The sequence below is a fragment of the Ictalurus punctatus genome, chromosome 17 (genome assembly GCF_001660625.3).
Source record: "Ictalurus punctatus breed USDA103 chromosome 17, Coco_2.0, whole genome shotgun sequence".
NCBI lineage: Eukaryota > Metazoa > Chordata > Actinopteri > Siluriformes > Ictaluridae > Ictalurus > Ictalurus punctatus.
In genome coordinates, this window is record NC_030432.2 from 8,319,736 (window position 1) to 8,343,647 (window position 23,912).

Consider the following 23,912-nt stretch of genomic DNA (forward strand, 5'->3'; position numbering starts at 1 on the left):
TTTATGCATTGCGCTGCTAACACATGATTGCATGAGTGAGCATGGGTAGAGCCTTTCCTAATAAAGTGGTTGGTAAGTGTGTAATGTGTGAGGAACTTTTTTCAGTGCCAGTCTGACTGGTAGACCTTATATCCAGCTCTCAGCTGGTGTGTGCTAGTGCTGTAAGCAGGGTGCATTGCCTCAGGTCCCTAGCCGTCACACTCCACAGATGGTTGCCAAGAGGCTAATGACACTGTGGTATCCAAAGTGCACACATGCACGTCAAGCTGCTTCATGCCATATTATTTAGAGAGTGCTCTCAGGCACCAGTCTGACTCAAGTAATCACTGTAGATCATTGACTCAAGAAACAGCTCATGTAAAGTTCATTATTACCATATTTTATTATATTATTACATAGTATTGATTGATGCAATTTTTTGCAGACCGTAATTGTATCTGCTTTTGTCATAGTACAACATGTGAACATAACATGCTCGATTTTTTCAAAACAGGCTTTTCACATGGAATGGATGGTTATTGAAAGCATAAACAGCTTACAGTAAATTTATTTGTGTGTGTGTGTATAAAAACACAACACCTTACATTATTAATAATTGCACAGTCATTTTGTGACACAATTTTTGCAAACTGGGTTCACTGGCTTGAGTGGTATTTTCCTCTCACACTCCATACACCAAAGTTAGCTTTATGGTTACCATTTTCTTATAATTTCATTCATATGAAACTTAAACTCCAACCAAACTGCACTTAGTACAAATTTCTCATGAGATCAGATTGACCCTAAAGACCAAATCGTGAATCGAGATAAAGTGATTGCATCTTGATAGTGATAGCTGAGACCAAATGCACAGCATTAACATGTATATGAGGATCAATATTTCCTTAATATTATTTTTTTTTAAAAATCACTTTTTTGTCCTTGTGCATATTCCTTTTATATGCACATGTATATGTCATTTGTAGTCAGTTAAGATTCAACACTTGCATTAGTGTATTAAATTTTTCTTCCCCACTATGAAGACTGCAATATTATAACCTAAATGATGTTTAATTTACCTTCATTGTGCAATTATTAAACAAAAGTAATACTGTCAAGCTTATACTGAAAGACACCCCCGTTCTATAGCAATTATTCAGAAATGTCTTATTGTTGCATGAGATGACACTGGAAAAATTGCTTGCATTTCTAATACATCCTTAACATCATATGTACATTTATATCATTCCCAGTAATCTTCATGTTCAGTTCCCTTTTAAAACAGTCTTTAGGAATGAGTTTTATGCAGGGTGCATGTGTTTTTCTTCACTTATGGAGAAGTCCGCTCTCAACAGTGCAGGATCTTAATGAAAGCCTTGCGGAATTCGATATTGAAGGTGGTGTATATGATGGGGTTCACGGCGCTGTTGACGTAACCGAGCCAGGTAAAAGCTGTGTAGAGTTCTGGTGGGACGTGGCAGTACGTGTTCACTATGTGTGTGATAAAGAACGGCAACCAGCATATAATGAACACACCTACAAACAAAAAGAAGAGAAACAATAAAAAGGTACTTTATTGGATTTTTAGTTGCTTATCAAATTAGAAGCCTTTAACATGATGCACTTTCTCAGGTTTGCATGAGAATGTTGAGAAAGAACTATACACAGTCAAGTCCATAAATATTTGGACAAGTTATTGTTGTTATTTTTTATTTTTTTAGGTGTTTGCCACGGTATATTGAAGTGCTGACTCATCTGTCATTTGGAGAAAGCAGGCTTCTCAGCTATTCCGTGGACAGGTATGTGTTATTCTCCTATTATTTTACTTACAATTAAGAAGATACAAGGTCTAAAGTCGGTTTCAGTTGTGGCATTTACTTTCGGAATGTGTTGCTGTTAACTCTCAATATGAAGTCCAAAGAGCTGTTATTGTCAGTAAAGCAAGTCATAATTAGGCTAAAAAAAATCAAAACAAACCTATCAGAGTAATAGCAAAAACATTAGGTGTGGCCAAATCAACTATTTGGTACATGCTGAGCTCAGGAACCACAAAAGGCCTAGAAGACCATGGAAAACAATTGTGGTAGAGGACAGAGGAAGTCTTATCCTGGTGAAGAAAAGCCCCTTTACAACAGTTGGCCAGATCAAGAACACCCTCCAGGAGGTAGTCGTATCTGTATCAGCATCAACAATCAAGAGAAGATTTCACCAGAGTAAATACAGAAGGTTTACCATCGGTTAGTCTCAAAACAGTAAGACCCATGCAGTTCTGGAACAACATTCTATGGACAGATGGGACAAAGATCAACTTGTACAATAATAGTGGGAAGAGAAGAGTATGGAGAATGGAAGTAACTGCTCATGATCTGAAGCAGACCACCTCATTTTATGGCATGAAAATGTATGACCCATGAATCCAATTGAGCATGGATTTCACTTGCTAAAGGCAACACTGAAGACAAAATGCCCAAAGAACAAGCCATGAACTGCTGCAGTAACGGCCTGGAAGAGCATCACATCAGCCAGTCATTGACTGCAAAGGATTTGCAACCAAGTATTAAAAATGACAATTTCATTTATTATTGTTAGTTTGTCGAATCATAATTCCTACACCATTGGATATAAATACCCTCTGATTAAAGCTGAAAGTCTGCACTTTGAGTACATATTTAATTTCAACTCCAATATACTGTGGTAGACAGCTAAAATAACAATAACTGTCAGTGCCCAACTAGTTATGGAGCTGACTGCATGTTATTGCTAACTTTCATTTGTAGGTTGTTTTATTCTAAACATTGGCTGTGCAGATAAAACATTCACTTACCGAGCACAATAGCCAACATCTGAGTAGCTTTCTTCTCTTTCTGCTGAGAGATTTTGCGCTTGCTGATGGACTTCACTGACGTCTGCATTTTGCCACTGGGAGACACCTGAGTCTCAAATGCTTTAGCCATTTTGGAGGCTTCGTAGGTCTTTCCGTTCCTTGAAGGCTTGAGCTCGAGAGCAGAGGGTGCTATATCTATTTCAGTGTGGTTTGAACCAAGCAAAAGTCCATGCTGACTCTCACCTGTCTGCTCAAGTGTCCTCTTGTCTGGAGGATTAAGGTTTGTGATTTCATCCATTTGGCTTTCATTTTCATTGTTGGCCACCTCTTTTATGAAAATCTGTAGGAAAAAGAGAATACTTGTGTTGGTGAAATGCTCTAACAATGTGCTGATCTTCACTTTTTAAAGTAATTTGTCAACTCATACATGATCAATTAATATTCTGAAAGGTACTCAGTACATTAATCAGTGTGGAGAGTCCATGAGTAAGAAGTAAATCTGTTAAATACTATTCCCAGTAGCTCTTAGAAGGTTAGATGTATATTGGTGTATTGGTATATTGGTGTAAAATGGGTAACAAGCCAGCCTGCTCAAAATTGCTCTGTCTGGTTTAAATCAGGTGGCTCTTTAAATCTATCATTAAATAGGATCACAAGCATCTATCAGGATCGCAAGCTTCAAAGCATGAACTTCCAAATTGCAGTTTACTATAAGGACCCTAAGCCTTAGAAGAAAGTGATAACAGTTAATGATGCAATCATCGATAATTAATCCAATTACTTTACAAAAGTAGAGTGCAGTCTGTGAATAACTAGGCAATTTTCTTATTTAGTCTCTGAACTTCCAGCACGATGGATTTAAAACAATAACGATTTAGTTAAAGTACAGAATGTTAACTTTAGTATCACACTCCATGTTTGATGAACCATGTAGGAATCACAACCCTTTTTACACACTCTGTCCATTTTATGTGGCCATTTTAATTAAAAATGGTTTAAATATTTTTTTCTTACACAGCTATTATTCAGTGGCAAAAAAAAATCTCTAGAGTTGGCATTAGATACGACACTGCTAGTAAGAAATATTTTTGATGTTATATTCAACTGTATTAATAAGCAAGAATGCACCACTGAGTTTAGTTACAGCAAACTGACATCCACAAAACATCACAGTAAAGGTAGACAGAAGAAATTCCCACTTGATTAAAAAAAGTATGAATTGCATTTTGGAACAAAGGAATATGAAGCGATGAGACAAATATTATCCCACAAGACAATGATGAAAGTCTGGAAGCAAAAGGAAATTGCTAACGAGCCTAAACACAATCACAGACAGCATGAGCATGCATGACTGCCACAGAAACTATGTTCATCAATAAGAAATGGACAGAAGAATCCTAACTCTAAACCCAGTCCTTAAAGTGGGTCAGAACACACTGGTATGCAACACTTTAATGTTTTGCTTGTTTGAGCACTGGCACTTTTCATAAGCTTCCATTACTGTGGGAATACCAAAATTGTGTAATTGTATGATTTCAATGGCTTTCTATGGAGTTTACGCTTAACTTAAGCACACAAGTGAAGGGAAAAAAAAATAGATCCAGCTTAAAAGGCAATGCAATTCAAAGACTTGCATTTTACATGTGGATTATAATGGTTGTTATAATGGAAGCATCTGGTGTGAAATTTCCTGAATGAAACCCACTCACTCAGACACAGACAGACCCGATGAAAGAATGGAGCTCTCAGCTACACAGATGGCACATTAAACTAAATATTATGATTTAGAATCTTTTTTTAAATGACTTTAAAATTTCTGAATGATTCAATACAGTAATTTGTGTATTCTTTCTTCTTTATTGAAATCATTTACTTGTGTGTTGCAAACACTGGTATATCATTGTAGTATTATTTACTGCTGAGCTTCAATCTTACTTAATGGTTTATTAAAAACAGTGACACAAACACTAACATGGCAAAAAGGTGGCGTACCAGGACTTGTTTTTTGCACTTTAAGCACTGCTTATACCTCAGTGACTAAAGCCTTTCAGCATGGAGGTGACATGGAGCATGCTAATAAAAAAGTTCTTTTTCAGATTTAAAAAGTGACCCTGCATTTCACACTCTGTAGAGGTAACAAAAAAAAAAAAAAAAAGCCAAAGCAACAGTATCAAGAATGAACTGAAAGTAGCTGCATCACGAGTCAAAAACATTCTGTGAAATGGGGGACATTTTACATCATTTTGCGTGCACAGAGTGCCAATAATTCTGGAGTTGGCTGTATAAAATGAGTTATGATTTCAAATACAGTTCACCCAAAACAGATGCAAATAGTTTTGTATTAAAGCTGATATTCTCCTCTTGGGTTTTCAAAAAATATATATACACTGCACTACACTTTTAGTAGAGCATAGCTTCCCCTACACTTACTTTTTCACAAAGCAACATAATACACATATTACCCAAAACAACACAAAAAGGTTAATTACTTTACAATCTCAACTTCCAAAAAGCTAAAGTGATAGTGTCAGCTTCCTGATTAAAAATAAATAAATAAATAAAAAAAAGTCCCTTGGGGCATTTTTTTTTTTTTGGGAAAGAAAATAAAAACCTGATATATCACATTTTTGTTATTAACAGGGAAATTCCCATTGGACTTCACAGCAACAGTGCACAGCTTCACATCATCAGGGTGAGTGCATTTCTGAAACAGAAGAACACAGAAGAGCATTCAGTTACTAGGCACTGACTGATGTGTTAAAAAATAAAAAAATAAATAAATAATAAAAAAAGATTTGACAGTGTCAAATACTTTCTCTTGTGTAATACTTTCTCCACTACACAACTTAAAATCATGAATATTAAAGCTTATTAGAAATATACTTTTATAGGAGGCACAGGGAGATTAGACATCAGTGGTGATAATGATTAAAAAAAATTTTGGTTTGCTAATGCTGGAAAAAAAAAAAAAGGAGAAACTTTGTTGCTTGCTCCTGGATTAATATGAAAACTGGGAATACAGGTACCAAAAGGTCAAAGTACATAAAAAGTAAATGGTAAATGTACTTTTACAAGGGCAGAATATTCCCCATAAAAAAAAAGATGTGTGACAAAGCTGTTATGTTAAAAACAAACCACAGAATAAGCAGGTGTCCAGCTAATAGAGGTATGGGTCAGCTTTCATTTTCTGTAGTGCTTGTATTGATTTGTTTTATGCCCCTATAGGCTGAGTAAAAGAAATGGTCTAAAAGGCATCACCCAGGATTACCTGCTTTTAGTGGTATATACACTGATCAGCCATAACCTTAACACCACTGAGAAGTGAAGTGAATATTATTGATTATCTCATTACACTGGCACCTGTCAAGGGGTGGGAAATATTAGGTAGCAAGTGAACAGTCAGTTCTTGAAGTTGAAGTGTTGGAAGCAGGAGAAAAATGGGCAAGCGTAAGGATCTGAATGACTTTGACGAGGGCTAGACGACTGGGTCAGTGCATCTAAAAAAACGGCAGGTCTTGTGTGGTGTTCCCGATATGCAGTGGTTAGTACCTTCCAAAAGTGGTCCAAGGATAATCGGTGAACCAGCGACAGGGTCATGGGCGCCCGAGGCTCATTGATGTGTGTGGGGAATGAAGGCTGGTGCACTACAAAATATATTCAGGAATGATTTCAGGAACCAGACAAAGTGTTCAATGTGTTGACTTGACCTCAGAGTTCGCCAAATCGTGATCCGATTGAGCATCAGTGGGATGTGCCGGACTAAAAAGTCTGATCCATGGAAGCCCCACCTCACAACTGACAGGACTTAAAAGGATCTGCTGCCAACGTCTTGGTGCCAGATACCACAGCACACCATAAGAGGTCTTGTGGAGCTGTTCTGGTGGCACAATGGGGACCTACACAATATTAGGCGTGTGGTTTCAACGTTATGGCTGATCTGTGCATACATAGCACTTAGACGACAGTATATTTTGAAGTGCCTTTGAAGTGCTTCCTAATAAAATATACTGTAAATCATTTCTTTATTGTCATATCCTCAGAGTGCAAGTCATTAGATGTGTGAGGTACTTCTGCGTTTGTTTAAAATGATAGCATTACCTTCAGTGTGCCCATGTCCGTGTTGCTGCTTGGGTACGTGCGCTTTGTGCTGACGCGTTTCCGCCGTCTACGCAGCACTACATAGATCTGCACGTACACAAGCAGGGTGATGATGAAGGGTACATAGAAGGACACAACAGAAGAGTAGACTACAAAGGCAGGGTTCGCGATTACACACAGGGCTTCATCATGGCTCTCTGCAAATTTGGAGCAGAATTGAAATTCAGTAAAGAACTGCTGCTAGGAAGGAGCTTCTCTTCCTTTCCTTTTGTTTTGGAATCACAAAATAAACAAACTGACATAGAATTTGAGATTGCAGTCTCCTGCAGCATAAATTTACCTGTATTATTGAGTCCAAACAGCAGGGGGCATGAAATGGCAAAGGACAGGATCCACACTACTGAGATCATGACTGTGACTCTCCTCTTTGAGCTGTAGCGTGTATTATACAACATTGGCATAGCAACCGCTGTATACCTGGAGGAGGAATAGTTTGATCAAGCACAAAATTCCCACAAGGCCTTTACATTTTCCAAAATTCAATTTATAAATCATCATATATATGAGTCAAACTTCCTTTTTAAATGTTTTCTTTTCTGGAGACACACATTTCATTGAGAATATTGATCTATTAAGCAAAATAGTAAACAAATTAGAAAGAACACCAAGGCACACACTGTTTCCTACAGACCTGAAATACTTTGAACGCTGTTTTAATAACATCAATATTGCAGTCAAGGCCATTTCTAGCTATAGGCAGTATAAGCAATAAAGAATAATAAAGTTCAGAAACAGCCGTGATTGCAGTCATACACTCTTTCACATCAGCTTGACTGTAATGGTGTCTGCTACGTGTCACACTCTCACTCTGAGTCAGTTAGGCTTCTGGAACATTCATTCATTCATCCATTTGTCTTCAGTAATTTTTTTTTAATCTAAGTCAGGGTTGCAGTGGATCCTGAGTCTATCCAGAAAGCAATGGGCATAAGGCAGGAATACAGCCTCAATGGAACACCAAGTAGGCGCACATTCACACATTCATTCATACATTGGGGCAATTTTTCTTAGCAAATCCACCTGAAGATGGGAGGAAAACAAAGAACCCAGAAGAAACCCAAACATATATGGAATGAACATACTGGAACTAATAATACCACTTAAATAAGTTTCCTTCTATATAACAATTCCTATTTATTTGCATTGTTGACTTAATTGTTGACTTGATATAAATTATCATAGGGAACAAAATTCTAGTTTGATACAATATGATATGCTACATTTTCGATACATCACTAAGAAGCTTTGCCTGAATATGTGCCTGATTGTCTTAATCAGTTGAAACTGGAAACCTATCAATATGATCAAAGTAAAATAATTGAAACTTAATAATGGCACTGTTTGTGTGATCCTTTCAGCATTATAATTAAAAAAATCTGTACATTCTAATGTGAAAATAAATAAATAAATAAATAAATAAATAAATAAATAAATAAAAACCTTCACAGTTGCCATCCCTCCAAAAATTTTACACTCAAATTATCTCTCAAATAACACATAAAAAGACCTGAAATACCAAAGGATTTGGTAGCAGAGGTTGAGCTGCTTTCCATTGTATGAGTGAATTCATTCAGGCCTTCCAAATTTGGAACATATGATAAATCAGTGTTACTATTTTATAAGCAATATTACCATATTCCAGCAGAACATCCTCTTTGGTGGTGATGGCAGGTCATGGTCATTTTCAGTAGGCTCAAAGTGTACTGAAAATTAGAGTGTGCTAATATTAGCAGCTCTGACACATTGCATTGTTAATTTGCCAATTATAACTACTAATGCAGCACAGCTCATTACAATTGGAAGTTAGTGGCTAACAACCAAACCCAAATAATAATTAATGCTGTTGGAAGGGAAAATGTTTTACCAGCTCTGGCTCTTCTGTCTTATTAGTTGGTCATTGCATTTATTGCTCTCTCCCTCTCTCTCATGTGCACGCATTCAAGCTGCGTTCATAATTAGAGGCAATTCATGCTGTTTTCACAGAGTGGATACATAAATAAAATGCATTTTTAATAGAAAGGAATATGCTTTGATGCTCATCAACATTATCTGGTCACAGCACCAAAGTATAACCTACGTGGGGAAAATGTTGGCACTTAAGTAGCTAATAGTATGGATTTAAAGATGGACTCGAAGAAATCATAAATATATGGACACGCAGCAATTGAGGTGGTCAAATAATCACATTTTTTCGATTTTGTCTTTCTAGATATACACTGCAAATCAAAACCTTTCAAACACGTATAATAAATTTTCATTTGAAAAGCAAGGAATAAGGATAAGTGAATCAGGAAGGTGTTTTGTATTAATGTTAAATGAATTGAGAAAATGTTAAAAATTTGTTTTGTATTGGAACAATTTAAATATAATCTAATCAAAAAATGCCCAATGGGTTTACCTTCTCAGCACGCTTGTCTTTAATAAAAAACTAATTTAGAGTCCCATTAGGCAACCAGTTAATAAATCCCACTAAGTTGGGGCTTTTGTTATTTAATTGCTGTTCATTTTGTGGCAAACTAAACAACTAAAACTGAACTCTAACAAAAGAAAAAAACTTGACCCGCTGTCTATTAACAGAAGTCATGCTAGTAATTTAATATGTTCAAAATAAAATGTATTGATTCCTTTTTGAGCTATTCTACAAAATGGAAATCATAGCAGTACATGTTCAAGCAGGATGTGGAACATTAATTCGAACCAAAATACTCTAAGGCCAAAAGTATGTGGACCCCTGACCATCACACCCATATGTAGGTCTTCTCCGAACTGTTACCACAAAGTAGGAAACACACAATTGTACAGAATGTCTGTGTGCTGTAGGATTACAATCTTCCTTCACTGGAACTAAGTGGCCCAAACCTCTTTCAGCATGACAATTCCCTTTTCACAACATGAGCTCCAAGAAAACATGGTTTGCCGATGGTGTGGAAGAACTCGAGTGTCCTGCATAGAGCCCCACTGAAGACCTTTGGGATGAACTGGAACACTGACTGCACCCCAGGCCTCCTCACCCAACATCAGTACCTTCCCTCACTAATGCTCGTGTTGCTGTTTGAGGACAAATCCTGACAGCCACGCTCCAAAATCTAGTGGAAAGCCTTCCCAGAAGACTGGAGGTTTTTATAACAGAAAAGGGAGGTCTAACTCTGGAATGGGATGTTCAACAAGCACATATGTGTGTCGGTAAGGTGTCCAAAAACCTTTGGCCATATAGTGTATAAAGCATACTGAATTCTTCTGGGATTTATGAACCTACAGCAGGAAGATTTAATCCCTTATTGGTGAGTAAAAGTATGTTAAGCTAATAAATAGACAGCAAAATGGACATACAGTATCTCACAAAAGTGAGTAAACCCTCACATTTTTGTAAATATTTGATTAGCTGGTGGATGTTAGAGACCTTGTGCTCCTCTATCCTTCCATTTGAGGATGCCCCACAGATGCTCAATAGGGTTTAGGTCTGGAGACATGCCTGGCCAGTCAATCACCTTCACCCTCAACTTCTTTAACAAGACAGTCGTTATCATGCTGGAATACTGCCCTGCGGCCCAGTCTCCGAAGGGAGGGGATCATGCTCTGCTTCAGTATGTCACAGTACATGTTGGCATTCATGGTTCCCTCAATGAACTGTAGCTCCCCAGTGCCGGCAGCACTCATGCAGCCCCAGACCATGACACTCCCACCACCATGCTTGACTGTAGGCAAGACACACTTGTCTTTGTACTCCTCACCTGGTTGCCGCCACACACGCTTGACACCATCTGAACCAAATAAAGTTTATCTTGGTCTCATCAGACCACAGGACGTGGCTCCAGTAATCCATGTCCTTAGTCTGCTTGTCTTCAGCAAACTATTTGCGGACTTTCTTGTGCATCATCTTTAGAAGACGCTTCCTTCTGGGACGACAGCCATGCAGACCAATTTGATGCAGTGTGCAGCGTATGGTCTGAGCACTAACAGGCTGACCCCCCACTCTTTCATCCTCTGCAGCAATGCTGGCAGCACTCATACGTCTATTTCCCAAAGACAACCTCTGGATATGACGCTGAGCACGTGCACTCAACTTCTTTGGTCAACCATGGTGAGGCCTGTTCTGAGTGGAACCGGTCCTCTTAAACCGCTGTATGGTCTTGGCCACCGTGCTGCAGCTCTGTGTCAGGGTCTTGGCAATCTTCTTATAGCCTAGGCCATCTTTATGTAGAGTAACAATTCTTTTTTTTTCAGATCCTCAGCGAGTTCTTTGCCATGAGGTGCCATGTTGAACTTCCAGTGACCAGTATGAGGGAGTGTGAGAGCGATGACACCAAATTTAACACACCTGCTCCCCATTCACACCTGAGACCTTGTAACACCAACAAGTCACATGACACCGTGGAGGGAAAACGGCTAACTGGGCCCAATTTGGACATGTTCACTTAGGGGTGTACTCACTTTTGTTGCCAGCGGTTTAGACATTAGTGGCTGTGTGTTGAGTTATTTTGAGGGGACAGCACATTTACACTGTTACACAAGCTGTACACTCACTACTTTACATTGTAGCAAAGTGTCATTTCTTCTGTGTTGTTAAAAGATATAATCAAATATTTACAAAAATGTGAGGGGTGTACTCACTTTTGTGAGATACTGTATATCATGATTAATGATGGCAATCAAAGCAAAATAGACTGCAAACTGAAATCTATGATTTTTTTTTTTAAACAATCAACCACTATACTATAGGTCCTTGATAATGAAGGATTATGATACAATGAAGACAATGAAACATTAACTTGCAGCTGTACAAAAGTGCTTTTCCAAAATTCAAAGTGGAAAAAAAACCCCGCTCTCATACTAGATCCAAAGTGAAGCTAGCTAATGCAATTGAGCTAGTTAATGCACTTATTTTAAAATCAACTCGCTAATGACATGAAAAATGAACCTAGAAGTATGTATGTATGCATGCACGCACATGACAGTGTGTGCTTTGCATGGTTGCTATTTAAACAAAGGAAACATAATCAGAGCCAGTTTCATGATGCCCATGACTGATAAATATGCAAAGTACTGCATGAATTTAATGATACAAGTTGCAAACTGCAAGTACCAAACAATGGTATTGAGGCATCCCTTGTATTTATTGTTTCTTGATCAACTCAATTTAATTGGTAATATTTACTACACTTAATGAGCTCATGATTATATACAGTTTATACAGTGTTAGACTGGATCTGCAGTATCGGTATTAACAGTATAATAGTAATAGCAGTGGTAATTTGCTATATATTTTTTCCGTTCCTTCATTCTTCTTAGATCTATACAAATATGTGCCAGCCAGCAAATCTGTGTCCTGCAAATGATATCTTACTTTACATCTCATGCTTGCATAAAATCCAGCAGTGTCTCCTGAAGCTTACTTGCATATCATTAGGACCTCCTGCATTACAGAAGCTAGGCTGGTAAGCATAATGAGGTATATTATTAGATATACTTACCTATCAATGCTAATGGCACAAAGATTTAGGATGCTTGCTGTGCACATCATAACATCAAGGGTGACAAAGATGTCACAGTGGATTGTGCTAAATCTCCATTCTCCCACCACCTGAAAAAACAACAACTAAATCAGCTCTCAAACATTTAGTTACAGCTATGAGATTTCTTTTTCTTGAAATTTCTGTCATTTATATAATAAAACTCTGTGCTAAAACCATTTTAATGCTTAAAATGTGTTTTACAGTTAGATGGCAGCCTGACAGATAACCCATATAGCTTTCTTTACTTCTCTTTTTTATGCGAGATAGAGATATAGATAGATAGATATAGAGATATAGATAGATATAGATAGATATAGATGTATATATATATAGAGATATAGATAGATAGATATAGATGTGTATATAGATATAGATGTATATATATATAGAGATATAGATAGATAGATATAGATGTGTATATATATATATATATAATATATATATATATATATATATATATATATATATATATATATATATATATATATATATATATATATATATATATACACACACACACACACACACACACACACACATATATACACATACACACACACACACACACACACACACACATTCAGGACTAGGACCCACTGTTACTGTTCACATTGTATAACCTTTTATTTAAGAGGTTACTTGTAATTTAACAGCCTTTAATAATATTAATAGCAGTAAAATTATTTGTTTGTTTTAAAGATTTTTTTGCTAGGATTTTGGACTCTTGGAAAGGTATTTAAGATGTATGTTCGGCAGTAAAAGTGTTAAGAGGGTAACTGAAATTTAAGTGGTCATTTTAATAATCATATACAAATAGTCATGGGCGTAGGAGTTAGTATACACGCCCCCCGCATATTTCGCATTTCCTGCCTGTCTCCAAGGATTTCTAAGTTGGACAGTCTCCAAAAGAATAAATTCTGCAACTTTTAGAAATATAATTCAATAATAAAAAAAGAACTTTCGCTATAATAAGCACAGGGGTCAGACTCGAGTAGCTAGGGATCGCTGAACTGTTTGCCTGTTGCCAAGCTTAACAAAAGCAAAGTGTCTGTCACTGCAAGGAAGCAAGCAAAACCTCTTACTCTTACACAATGAAAGTGGGATGGACTCATTTGGAGATGACTTGAATATACAGTGACCATCCGTGGGGGGGGAAAGAAAAAAAAAAAAAAGAAAAGAAAAAAAAAAAAAAAAAAAAAACACCTTGCGCCCTGAGGTGAGGGCGGATACGACACAGCATTCAGACACTCTTGAGCACACAAACGTATAGATGAAAGATTTACCACTTTGTATTTGAGGTAGGATATCGTAGCTATTTCAGCCCATGAAATAGCTGATTGTTTGCTGGTTTGATGGACAGTTGTGTCAAAACAATTATTTAGCCTATGAAATGTTGAAATGTATGAAAATGTATGAAAGTTTTCTGTCCTGATTCTGGAAAGCGTCACCATGGTAGGGCAGTGCTGCTGCATCCAGAACTGCCATAGTCACACTGTCGTCCAGTGAGAAATCTGGACAATGGAGTGTTTTTTCTATAGCAAAATAGCCTCCATCTCATACTCATAGCTTCAACTCACCAACAGAAACAGCGATCCTCACAGGATGGCACTCACTTCTCAACATGAACTGTGGCTAGCTACATTCACTAGCAGCTGTTCTTAATGATTATAGTAGCTAGCATTTTAAATGAACAATTCTCTGTTTGGAGTAATATTAATGAATAAACTGAGCTTCATTCAGTGACATACATCTGAACTCGTATCTCCATATTTTGTCATTTTTATTTTAAATAAAGTATATTATGCAGTTTACGGTATGTAGTAGTTTTTTGTTCTAGTTATATTATAGTCTGTCTCTCTGACCATGCACCCGAGTCTTTATGATCTCCCTGCCCCCATCTGAGTATTCTCAATGTTCTGTCACTGCAAATACAATCTTACAAACCACACTAATTAGTACATTCTGTTCCCAAAGGTCATTAGAAATGAGCATTTAAGTGCTTAAAAATCTTTTCGGGGAGCATGCCCCAGAACCCCCCTAGCTTTTCAGTGTCCCCCCCCGGTTCAAAATCACCCCTACGCAACTGCAAATAGTACTGTAATAATATACTTTTGCAAACTATTTAAAATACCTTAAGCACACATTAGGGTAAGAATGCTGTAAATTAATTACAGTAATGACCTGCCAACTCTGTGCCAGTAAGATATTGTACTGTATATTCACAGCTCTTGTGACTGAGCCTGCAAACTATCCCTTGGTGATTAACTAAGTCAGAGTTTGGCTTTTTACATTGCTCAGATTATAAACCATGTGTATAAAATTCACAGTGTATATGCATTATCATACAGTACTTACCATATGAATAAAAAAGACTATCGTGTATTTTTTTTATCCACTGAAAATGTGAAAATAAACTGAGACACTGGATGTGGCAGGTTTAGTGAATTTGCACACAGTAAGTAGAGGAGAGTTTGGCTCCATTTCTGTAATGTGCCATATAAAAACCTGACAGAGAACTAATCTAACTCAGGTCAATCTCATAGTTTCTGCTGAGCAGACTGGCAGTGCTCTTCCCTCTTCCTGGCAGCTTCTGATTAATGCGTGTCTTCAGGCATGCTGCGGTGCTCACTACCTGCTTGATCGGCTTGCCTCTGGAGTTTGCATCTCTCCCATTGATTAAAGGATTATTTACCTCTAATGAAAGCTGCTGTGGGTAGTCTGGATCAGTTCATTAACAGTTTTTTCCCAAAAAATTTGTCTAATGATGGCCACTACTACGCAAGCATGACTGAAGAATACTGTACGTCCAACTGCACTTCAATCAAAAGACAAAAACTATGATTAATGACTAAGTTCAGGAATCATAATGTAATTCAAAGTAATTTCAAACTCTTCGTATATTAATGAAATATACAGCTTGTGAACAAAATGGATAAAAAAAAAATATTCATCCATCCAACCATTTTCCATACCACTTATACTACACAGGGTCATAGGGAGCAACTCCACACACACAGAGTGCACAGTCCACACGCACACACACGGTGGAGGCGGGATTTGAACACCCAACCCCAAAAGTGTGAGACAAACCTGCTAACCACTAAGTCACTGTGCCCCTGTTTAGCTAAATCATACTTGAAAAATTTTTTTGTAAATTAAAAGCATTTCAACAATCAAGTCGCATGCACTCACATCTAAGTGACCCCCCCCCCCCCCCCCGTTTAAATATTCCTAATAATCCCAGTCATTCCAAAGCTGTATCCACAGTCAAGTACTCTTAGCTTCATGCATGAGGCTTTGAGAACTTAAAAAAAAAAAAAAATAGAGAACTATTTGCCTAATAGTTGAGTAGTTTTATTATGTTCATAAAATGAATATGTAGCAATGGAGTCTGCAAAATTTATTTTACAGTTAATGGGGCCTCTGGCTACAAAGATTGTTGTGTATTGTGTATTTGGGAAGCCCTCTCTTAAAGTGACCAAAACTGTTTTTTTACTGTTCATTTTGTTCATACTCATGCACAGATGTTTATACCATGCAAATTGGGTGCATGTCTTTGCAAATGAAGCTAACTACCTGTGACAGCAGTCTGTAATGTAATGGGTGATCCATGTGTGGATGAGGGATAGAAAGGTGTGGAAACTGTAACTGTCTGTTTATCCACCTGGGATATTTTCTTGTTTTAAATGTTAAGTCTGACATTTTCTAGATAATTAACAACTGGCAAAAGTGAGGTACAGTAATAAGAGTTTTCACCCAGGGTGGGAGGCCAGTCCATTGAAGGGCACCCTACACACTTAGGAGCAATTTAGTTCAGCCAGTCCACATACCTGCATGTGCTTGGACAGTGGGAGGAAGCCAACAAAATAACACTGATTATCTCGATACAATGACACTGGTCAACTGGTGGGATATATTACGCAGCAAGTGAACAGTCAGTTTTCAAAGCGTAAGGATCTGAGCAACTTCGGCAAGGGGCAAATCGGGATGGCTAGACAACTGGGTCAGAGCATCTCCAAAATGGCAGGTCTTGTAGGGTGTTCCCGGTATGCAGTGGTTAGTACATACCAAAAGTGGTCCAAGGAAGGACAATCGCTGAACCAGCGACAGGGTTCATTGATGTGCGTGGGGAGCGAAGGCTAGCTCGTCTGTTCCAATCCTACAGGAGAGCTACTTAAGCACAAATTTCTGAAAGAATGCTGTCTATGGTAGAGAGGTGTCAGAATGCAAAGTGTATCGCAAATTGCTGTATGTGTGGGGCTGAGTAGCTGCAGAGTGCCCATGCTCACCCTTGTGCACCACCAAAAGAACCTATTATGGGAAGACGAGCATCAGAACTGGACCACAGAGCAATGAAGAAGGTGGCCTGGTCTGATGAATCACATTTTCTTTTACCTCATGTGGAAGGCTCGGTACATGTGCATTGCTTACTTGGGGGAGATATGACACCAGGTTCACTATGAGAAGATGGCATGCCGGCAGAGGCAGTGTTATGCTCTGGGCAATGTTCTGCTGTAAAACCTTGGGTCCTGGCATTCATGTGAATGTTACTTGACACATACTGTACCACCTACCTAATCGTTGCAGCCTAAGTATAATGATATTCCCTAATGGCAGTGGCCGCTTTCAGCAGGATAATAAACACTTCAAAAAATGCTCAGTAATGGTTTGAGGAACATGACAAGGTGTTCAATGTGTTGACTTGGCCTCCAAATTCCCCAGATCTCAGTACAATCAAGCATCTATGGGATGCGCCGGACAAACAAGGCCGATCCATGGAGGCCCCACCTCACAACTTACAGGACTTTAAAGGATCTGCTGCTAATGTCTTGGTGCCAGATACCACTGTCAGAGCTGTTTTGGTGGCACAAGAGGAACCTACACAATTTTAGGTTTTTAATGCAGGTGGTTTTAATGTTATGGTTGATTGCTCTATACGCAATTAACACTTTTTCCACCACACAACATAGCTTGTTAACAGTAAGCCTTGGTCGCTAAATAACACTGGCTTAACTGTAAGCATTTTATTTAAAACTCTGGTTTAAACTCTGGCACATTAATACAGAATTCAATTACTGTGATGTGGTCACAGAACGAGAACGTGGCTCAGCCAATCAGATTTTAGAACGATTTGTTTTAAATAGTTGCTGTAATTATTGTGAAATCAATTGTATTTCTTAACCTACCTCAAGATATACTACCCAAGGCATAACTAGGGTTGCCACCAGCAGGTCAGCAACAGCCAAGCTCACGATCAGGTAGTTGGTAGTGGTCTGTAGAGCTTTCTCTCTGGACACGGCCATGCACACGAGTACGTTTCCAAAGACGATGACGAAAATGAGCAGTGTGAGTAGCATGGCGTAATAATTGTACTGATGCCTTCTGCCGCCATCCGTAGTGTTGAGGCCACTGAAGCCATTTTTGAGGAAGCTTTCATTGTAAGCATACTCCTCCAAGACTTCCATCAGCTGTGAGGGTTCGAGGCCAAGAAGAGGCCCTACAAAACACAAACAGAAGAGAACCAGTTATAGTCAGATAGACAAAACATGGTCCATTTCATCCAGGATAGTTTAGCCAGGCACTTAATCTAATCGTTATCTTAATCGTCTGGTTGTCTTGAGTAGATTTTTACTCGCCATCAGAAAATCATTTGATGAGCCTGTACATATTGTTCTCATCATTGTCAATGGTCTCACATATTGTGTCTCATTCTTGAAAGCCATATATCTTTCCCCTACCGACTGTGCATTCTGGACAATGCAGGCAGAAACAAGACTTTCATGCATCAGCTAAATAATAGCACCAAGCATTGCAAGCTATGAGACAGCTCCATTAACCATCTCAACAAAGCACAAACATTCCCCATTGTGTTTTTTTTTTTTTCTAAACCACCTCATGTAATTGTTATTTAATACTGTGCAGTCAAGCAAAACTGTGGACCATTTGCAAGCTCTTCATGTACTATATTCATAATGAGAAAGCAGTACAACAAGATGGATATTGGCCACATTAATATAAGCTTGTGCCAAGTGAAAGATTTGTGCACATTTAAAATGTCAAATGAAGCATCTATCATTAAATCATTGCACCATCTGGAATCTCAAAGTGAGGAATTACAGTGACAGCTGCTCATGATATTAGACAAGAGAGCTAAAATCTAATATCTATCCGTAGCTTGACAATTAAATTAATAGGGTTGAGCAATGAATTATCACAACGTCTCAAGGACCGCATAGTAAGGATGATATGAAAAATGCATTCAGCTGCAAACAGAAAAGTTGTACCCTTTTTGTTCAAACCAAAAACCTTTTGTGTCAGTCATCTGCCCTCTTGTGTAATTTCTTCAATGACTGGAAAATGTGTGCTTAAGTCTAGCAAATTTCAGTTTCTCTTCCAAATGCATTTTATGGGGGAAAAAAAAAAAAAAAAAAAAAAAGGATGCTAATGTCCACCTCATTCACGTTCATTACACCCACGACTGTATTTTACATGCCCCTTCTTAATCATGAGCCTTCTCAATGTTATGAATGTGTCAGTGAAGTGGGCTGAAAAAGATCAGCCCAAATGAAGATCAAATCTAGTGGGAGTTTCGCTCTGTTTAATTGCTTAACACAACTTTCACTGAAAACATCTATAGTATGGTATAGAAAGAAATCAGCCCCAGCCTCGCTTCTTCAGATCATATCCCTGGCTGCAACTAGCGATTATTTTCATAATTGATTAGTTGGTCGACTAATTAATTTGTGTTAAATTAGTCGATTAATCGGATGGGGGGGGGGGGGGGGGGCTTTCGGTACCATTTTTTCATTTATTTTAAATAAAATCCACAAACTGAGTGTTACAAATATAAACTTCAGACTAAAACTTTACACAACTGTTTGTCCAATTATATAAGACTGAAAAGAACCCAATACACACAGACGCACACACAACAGAATACATTTTATTCATTTAGGACTGTAGTTTCATTCAGTGATTTTTGTGCATCGATAAAAAAAATATATATACACAAGTAAGTATATAAACAGTAAACTGAAGTCATTATCTGTGACTCTGGGTACCTGTTAAAACTAGCAGCGTGACATTACATGCGTATGACGTCACGCGCCGTCGACTAGGAAGCGGTTTATACTTCCGGGTAGTAAAAATTGATATATCGCTAGTGATATATTTGAGCTGATATTACCTTTCTAAAATTAATACACTAGATGGTAGAGTACACAGTGCCCAGTGTAAGTGTATAGTACGTCATTTGGGACACAACTTTAGTATTTACTCTCCGAAGTGGGTTTCGGAACAGAAGTAACACAGTGAGTAAACGCACCCCGTGCTGCGCGCAGACCTACAAATCGATAATGAGATTCGTTGACAACGATTTTCATACTCGATGATTATCGATTAGTTGTTGCAGCTTTAATCATTCTGAATACATTACTTTTGGCCATTGGTGGTGCTGTTGTGCTTTTTCTCCACATAAGTCCATAATAATTTACTTTTGTGGTCATAAGACAAGTTCTACCATGTGGGAACTGACTGGTGTAATTCACTTCCAGCTTATCACTAAAGATAAGAAATGAAAGCCCGGATTAGAGTGAAAACATTTGAAACAGAAACAATAGATGCAAATGGGTTTTGAAAGCATTATACTTATCAGATTTTTTCTTTCTTGCATGAGAGACATTTTATGGTCTCTAGACTCAATTATATGAATTTACTATAATAGAAGTTGAAAAATAATGCATTCAGTCGCTCATATGATAAACACCCTGTGACCCATACTGTACATCATCCTGTCACAACGTCACAATTTCTGCAAAACTTCTAAATTAAAAGTGTATACTCTGCTTGGGATGATGTCTCCAAGTTAATGGAATATCTCTTGCCTCTAGGCAACATAATCTATAAATCATGAATTTATTTATTTGAACATGTCAACAACAATATTTATAAAAACTTGTTTTCTGCCTTTCTGTCACTGGGTTTACCCAGCTTCTTCTTCAGACTTCTTTTCAGACACAACTTCGATTTTGTGTTTGTAATGAAATCAAATAATATTGAAGCTGAGCATAAATGTAATTTTTGATTAGGTTTTGAGATGCCTTTTACAGACTCACGTCTATGAATGTACAAGTCTTTGAATGAAATATAAAATATGTATGTCTATGTAAATCATATATGAAATATAAAACCCTTTTATTAAACAAACATGCTTACACAGCGATGTGTTAACACACTGCACACAGCATCAACCTTTAACTACACCTTCCCATTAAGATAAAAGTAAACGTAGATGCGCTTCCCAGAAAATACTAAGACAGAGCAAGCAGTGAAAACAAAGGTCAGCATAATCGAACATCATTTTCTATAGTGCTCTGTGTGACTGACATTGTGCTATTTAGTAATGAGTAGTAATATTAAGCGGTTATTGTAATGGGAGGAAGTAGAAAAGAAGAAAACACGCCGACACTCATGCTCAAGAAAATTTCCATTAGTCAAATAAGATCAGCAATGTTTCAAATTTAATGAGGGTTAAAAAGCACAAGATGTAGATGTATAATTGATGCCAAATCTTGTGAATTAATTATGATGCTCCAGTCAATTAAGGCCATGATGATAGCACACCGAAGTATAATTTCGAGACTATCTTACATGATGTGCTTTAAAAAGCTGTACTATGATGAGCAACTTTCTATCTGTCTTTGTACAAAAGTGATCTGTACAACAAGGTATTTAAAAATCCTTTCAAATCAAACGAAAATGAAAACAGAATGCAGGCATGAATGAAATGAATTTAAATCACATTGGGTATTATTTACAGAACGTGCCCCATGATGCACACACATCATTTAGACATCGAGATATGTGTTTCAGTAAACAATGCGGAGAGTCACGTACATGGTTTGTACTAATTGAGCAATTTTGCAATATTACACTTTTCATAACTGGCCTACAGTGAAAGATTTAGCTTTAAAATTACATTTACATTGGATCACAAAACAAGGCACACAGCACACATTGTCTGGGCTGTATTGATAACATTGTTACTCAATCGATATTTTTGCACAGCTCTAAACATCTTCCTCATGCAGGAGTGGTAGAATCATAACTGCAGCTGCAATGTACACCAGTGTAATAGAAACCCCATAGATACCTCTCTCTTTTTTTTTTTCCTCACTGTTTGACAATTCAGCCCTTTTAGAGGCAGCTTTGCTCCTTGAAAGCCTGAATCACTGTCAGGTTACAGAGTTTGTCACAAATCCCTAACAAACAGCATAAAAATTCTTGACACGGGTGCATTCAAATGATTTTCTAAATAATATATTCTAACACTCATGGCAATTCTATGCGCTTCAGAAAATAAAACCCATCTCCATGGATCAGCCAATTGAAAGCATTCTTTCAAACACAGGCATTTGGACCTTATTCTTTTGACACATATTGCAGTCAACAGCCTCTCAATAGCTGCATCTGTGTGTGTGTGTGTGTGTGTGTGTGTGTGTGTGTGTGTGTGTGTGTGTGTGTGTGTGTGTGTGTGTGTGTTTGTTTAGGGGAGGGATGCGTTTTTATATCTTGGTCCGGATGATATCAAGATAATGATAGATACTATCTGAAAGTTTTGACCTTGTGAGGACATTTGCCTGGTCCACATAAGGAAAACTGCTTTTAATAAAAACAAACAACCAACCAAACAAACAAAACTAATAGAATTAAAAGGGGTTCCTTTTTGTTACTGAGGTTAAGATTGGATTTAGGTGTAGGCATAGCATTAATTAGCTGTATTAATAATTATGTTCTCAGAAGGATTGTGAAACAAACGTGTGTGTGTGTGTGTGTGTGTGTGTGTGTGTGTGTGTGCGCGCGCGCTATTATGCTTTATGGAAAAATTATCCACAGGGGTATTCATCATATCCTTCCGCCTTATGATGCCTTCTAAATCAGGATCATGGTTTATAATCACAGAACCTGCAACACAGCACTTGGTTTAGTGACAAACTGAACACTGCATGCAATCTCATTCATGAGCAAAACAGCAAGTGTTCAGAAGAAACTAAAACTGAATATATAGATTAAGATACAGGGTTGAAGCACGTGGTCTATCCCCGTCGCTCTTGGTTTTTTCCTTCTCCATTTCTCTCTGTGTCTCTTTACCTGCACCATCTCAATCACATGCACAGTGCACGCGCATACCGTGGTGCATGGGAGAGTAACCGGCTACTCTTTTTTAACTTACCGAACTCTCTGCCTGCATTCATGTCCAGATAGATGTGTAAAATAATAAACAAACAAACAAACAAACAAACAAACAAACACCCTGAGAGGGGGAAGAAAGACACTCGCTTACCTTCACGGCGTAAGTTTCATGAACAGAGAAGTGCAGAACCGAAGGTGTTTTAACTCCACTTTTCTCCAGCGCATGCGCCTGTCCATGAGGAGAAGTCGGATAAATAACTCGCTTCTTTCAACAGCAAAACAAAACCAATAACCCGACTTCTTCCAACTTATTCTGATCCACAAATGTCCTGTGTTTCTGGTCTGTTTCTTCTCTGGGGGTTTTGAGGGAAAGTGTGAAGCTCACAGCGCTAAAGTCCTCGTGCGCAGCGTGCGGCAGGTGGAGTGAGTGAGAGCGCGCGCTTTAACTGCGCTTTTTTTTTTTTATCTGCTTCTTTTTTTTTTTTTTTTAACGCACGCGACAGCCTTCTGCGCGCCTCTAACCTCCACACAGTGGAGAGGCGGAACAAGGAGAGTAAGAGTCAGGGGCGTGCCGAGTGAAAAAAGAACATCGGGAAAAACAAAACAAAACCAACAGACAAACAAACAAAACACAAAACAAAACAAAACAACAAAAATTCACTGTAAATGGTTTTACTCAAAAAATGGGATATTCTAAGTCACTGATTAATGTATAAAATATAAAAGAAGTAATGTTTCCTGTGCATAACCCCAGCTTTAAACACTCAACACTGGACATTTAATAATATCTATTAACATTATACAATAAACAGACCCTATAGGCAGGAGGGGACACCGGCTGTCGGAGGGGCAGGGGTGACAATCTTTAAAAAAAATAATAAAATAAAGCATGGTGGCTTTGTGGTTAGCACCTCCAGGCATGAGGGTTTGATTCTCTGTGTATAGAGTTTGCATGTTTTCCCAGTGCTGCAGGGGTTTCACCCGGGTACTCCGGTTTCCTCCCTCAGGTTAAAAACATGCATGGTAGGCTGATTGGCATTTCCAAAGTGCCCATAGTGTATGAATGGGTTTGTGAATGTGTATGTGATTGTGCCGTGCGATGGATTGGCACCTCGTCCAGGGTGTACGCCTTGTGTTCCATGGGATAGACTCCAGGTTCCCTGTGACCCTGTAGGATATGCAGTATAGCAGATGTATGGAAGGATGGAGCACTTGGAGGGCATTAATTCATGTTTTTTCTACTATAGAGG

General features: G+C 38.1%; 1 protein-coding gene across 1 annotated transcript; it reads right to left on the reverse strand.

The window, feature by feature from the left end:
- Window positions 1-358: 358 nt before the first annotated feature.
- On the reverse strand, window positions 359-23,169 carry drd2a (dopamine receptor D2a). The gene is made up of 8 exons (XM_017491683.3): window positions 22,814-23,169; window positions 17,658-17,968; window positions 12,430-12,539; window positions 7,242-7,378; window positions 6,902-7,098; window positions 5,427-5,507; window positions 2,804-3,143; window positions 359-1,515 (listed from the first exon to the last, which is right to left on the reverse strand). The coding sequence occupies exons 2-8, from the start codon at window positions 17,934-17,936 to the stop codon at window positions 1,328-1,330; spliced, it is 1,332 nt and encodes a 443-aa protein (XP_017347172.1). The 5' UTR covers window positions 17,937-17,968; window positions 22,814-23,169; the 3' UTR covers window positions 359-1,327.
- Window positions 23,170-23,912: the final 743 nt, after the last annotated feature.

What these genes read in the sequence shown, in the direction of transcription:
- drd2a (XM_017491683.3), bottom strand. Translation starts at nt 17,936, where the DNA reads ATGGAAGTCTTGGAGGAGTATGCTTACAATGAAAGCTTCCTCAAAAAT. An exon ending in CGGACATGGGCACACTGAAG is followed by an intron (nt 5,508 to 6,901) that starts GTAATGCTATCA and finishes CTTCTGTTTCAG; the next exon opens with AAATGCACTCACCCTGATGA. An exon ending in GATGTTGGCTATTGTGCTCG is followed by an intron (nt 1,516 to 2,803) that starts GTAAGTGAATGT and finishes TTTTGTTTGTAG; the next exon opens with GTGTGTTCATTATATGCTGG.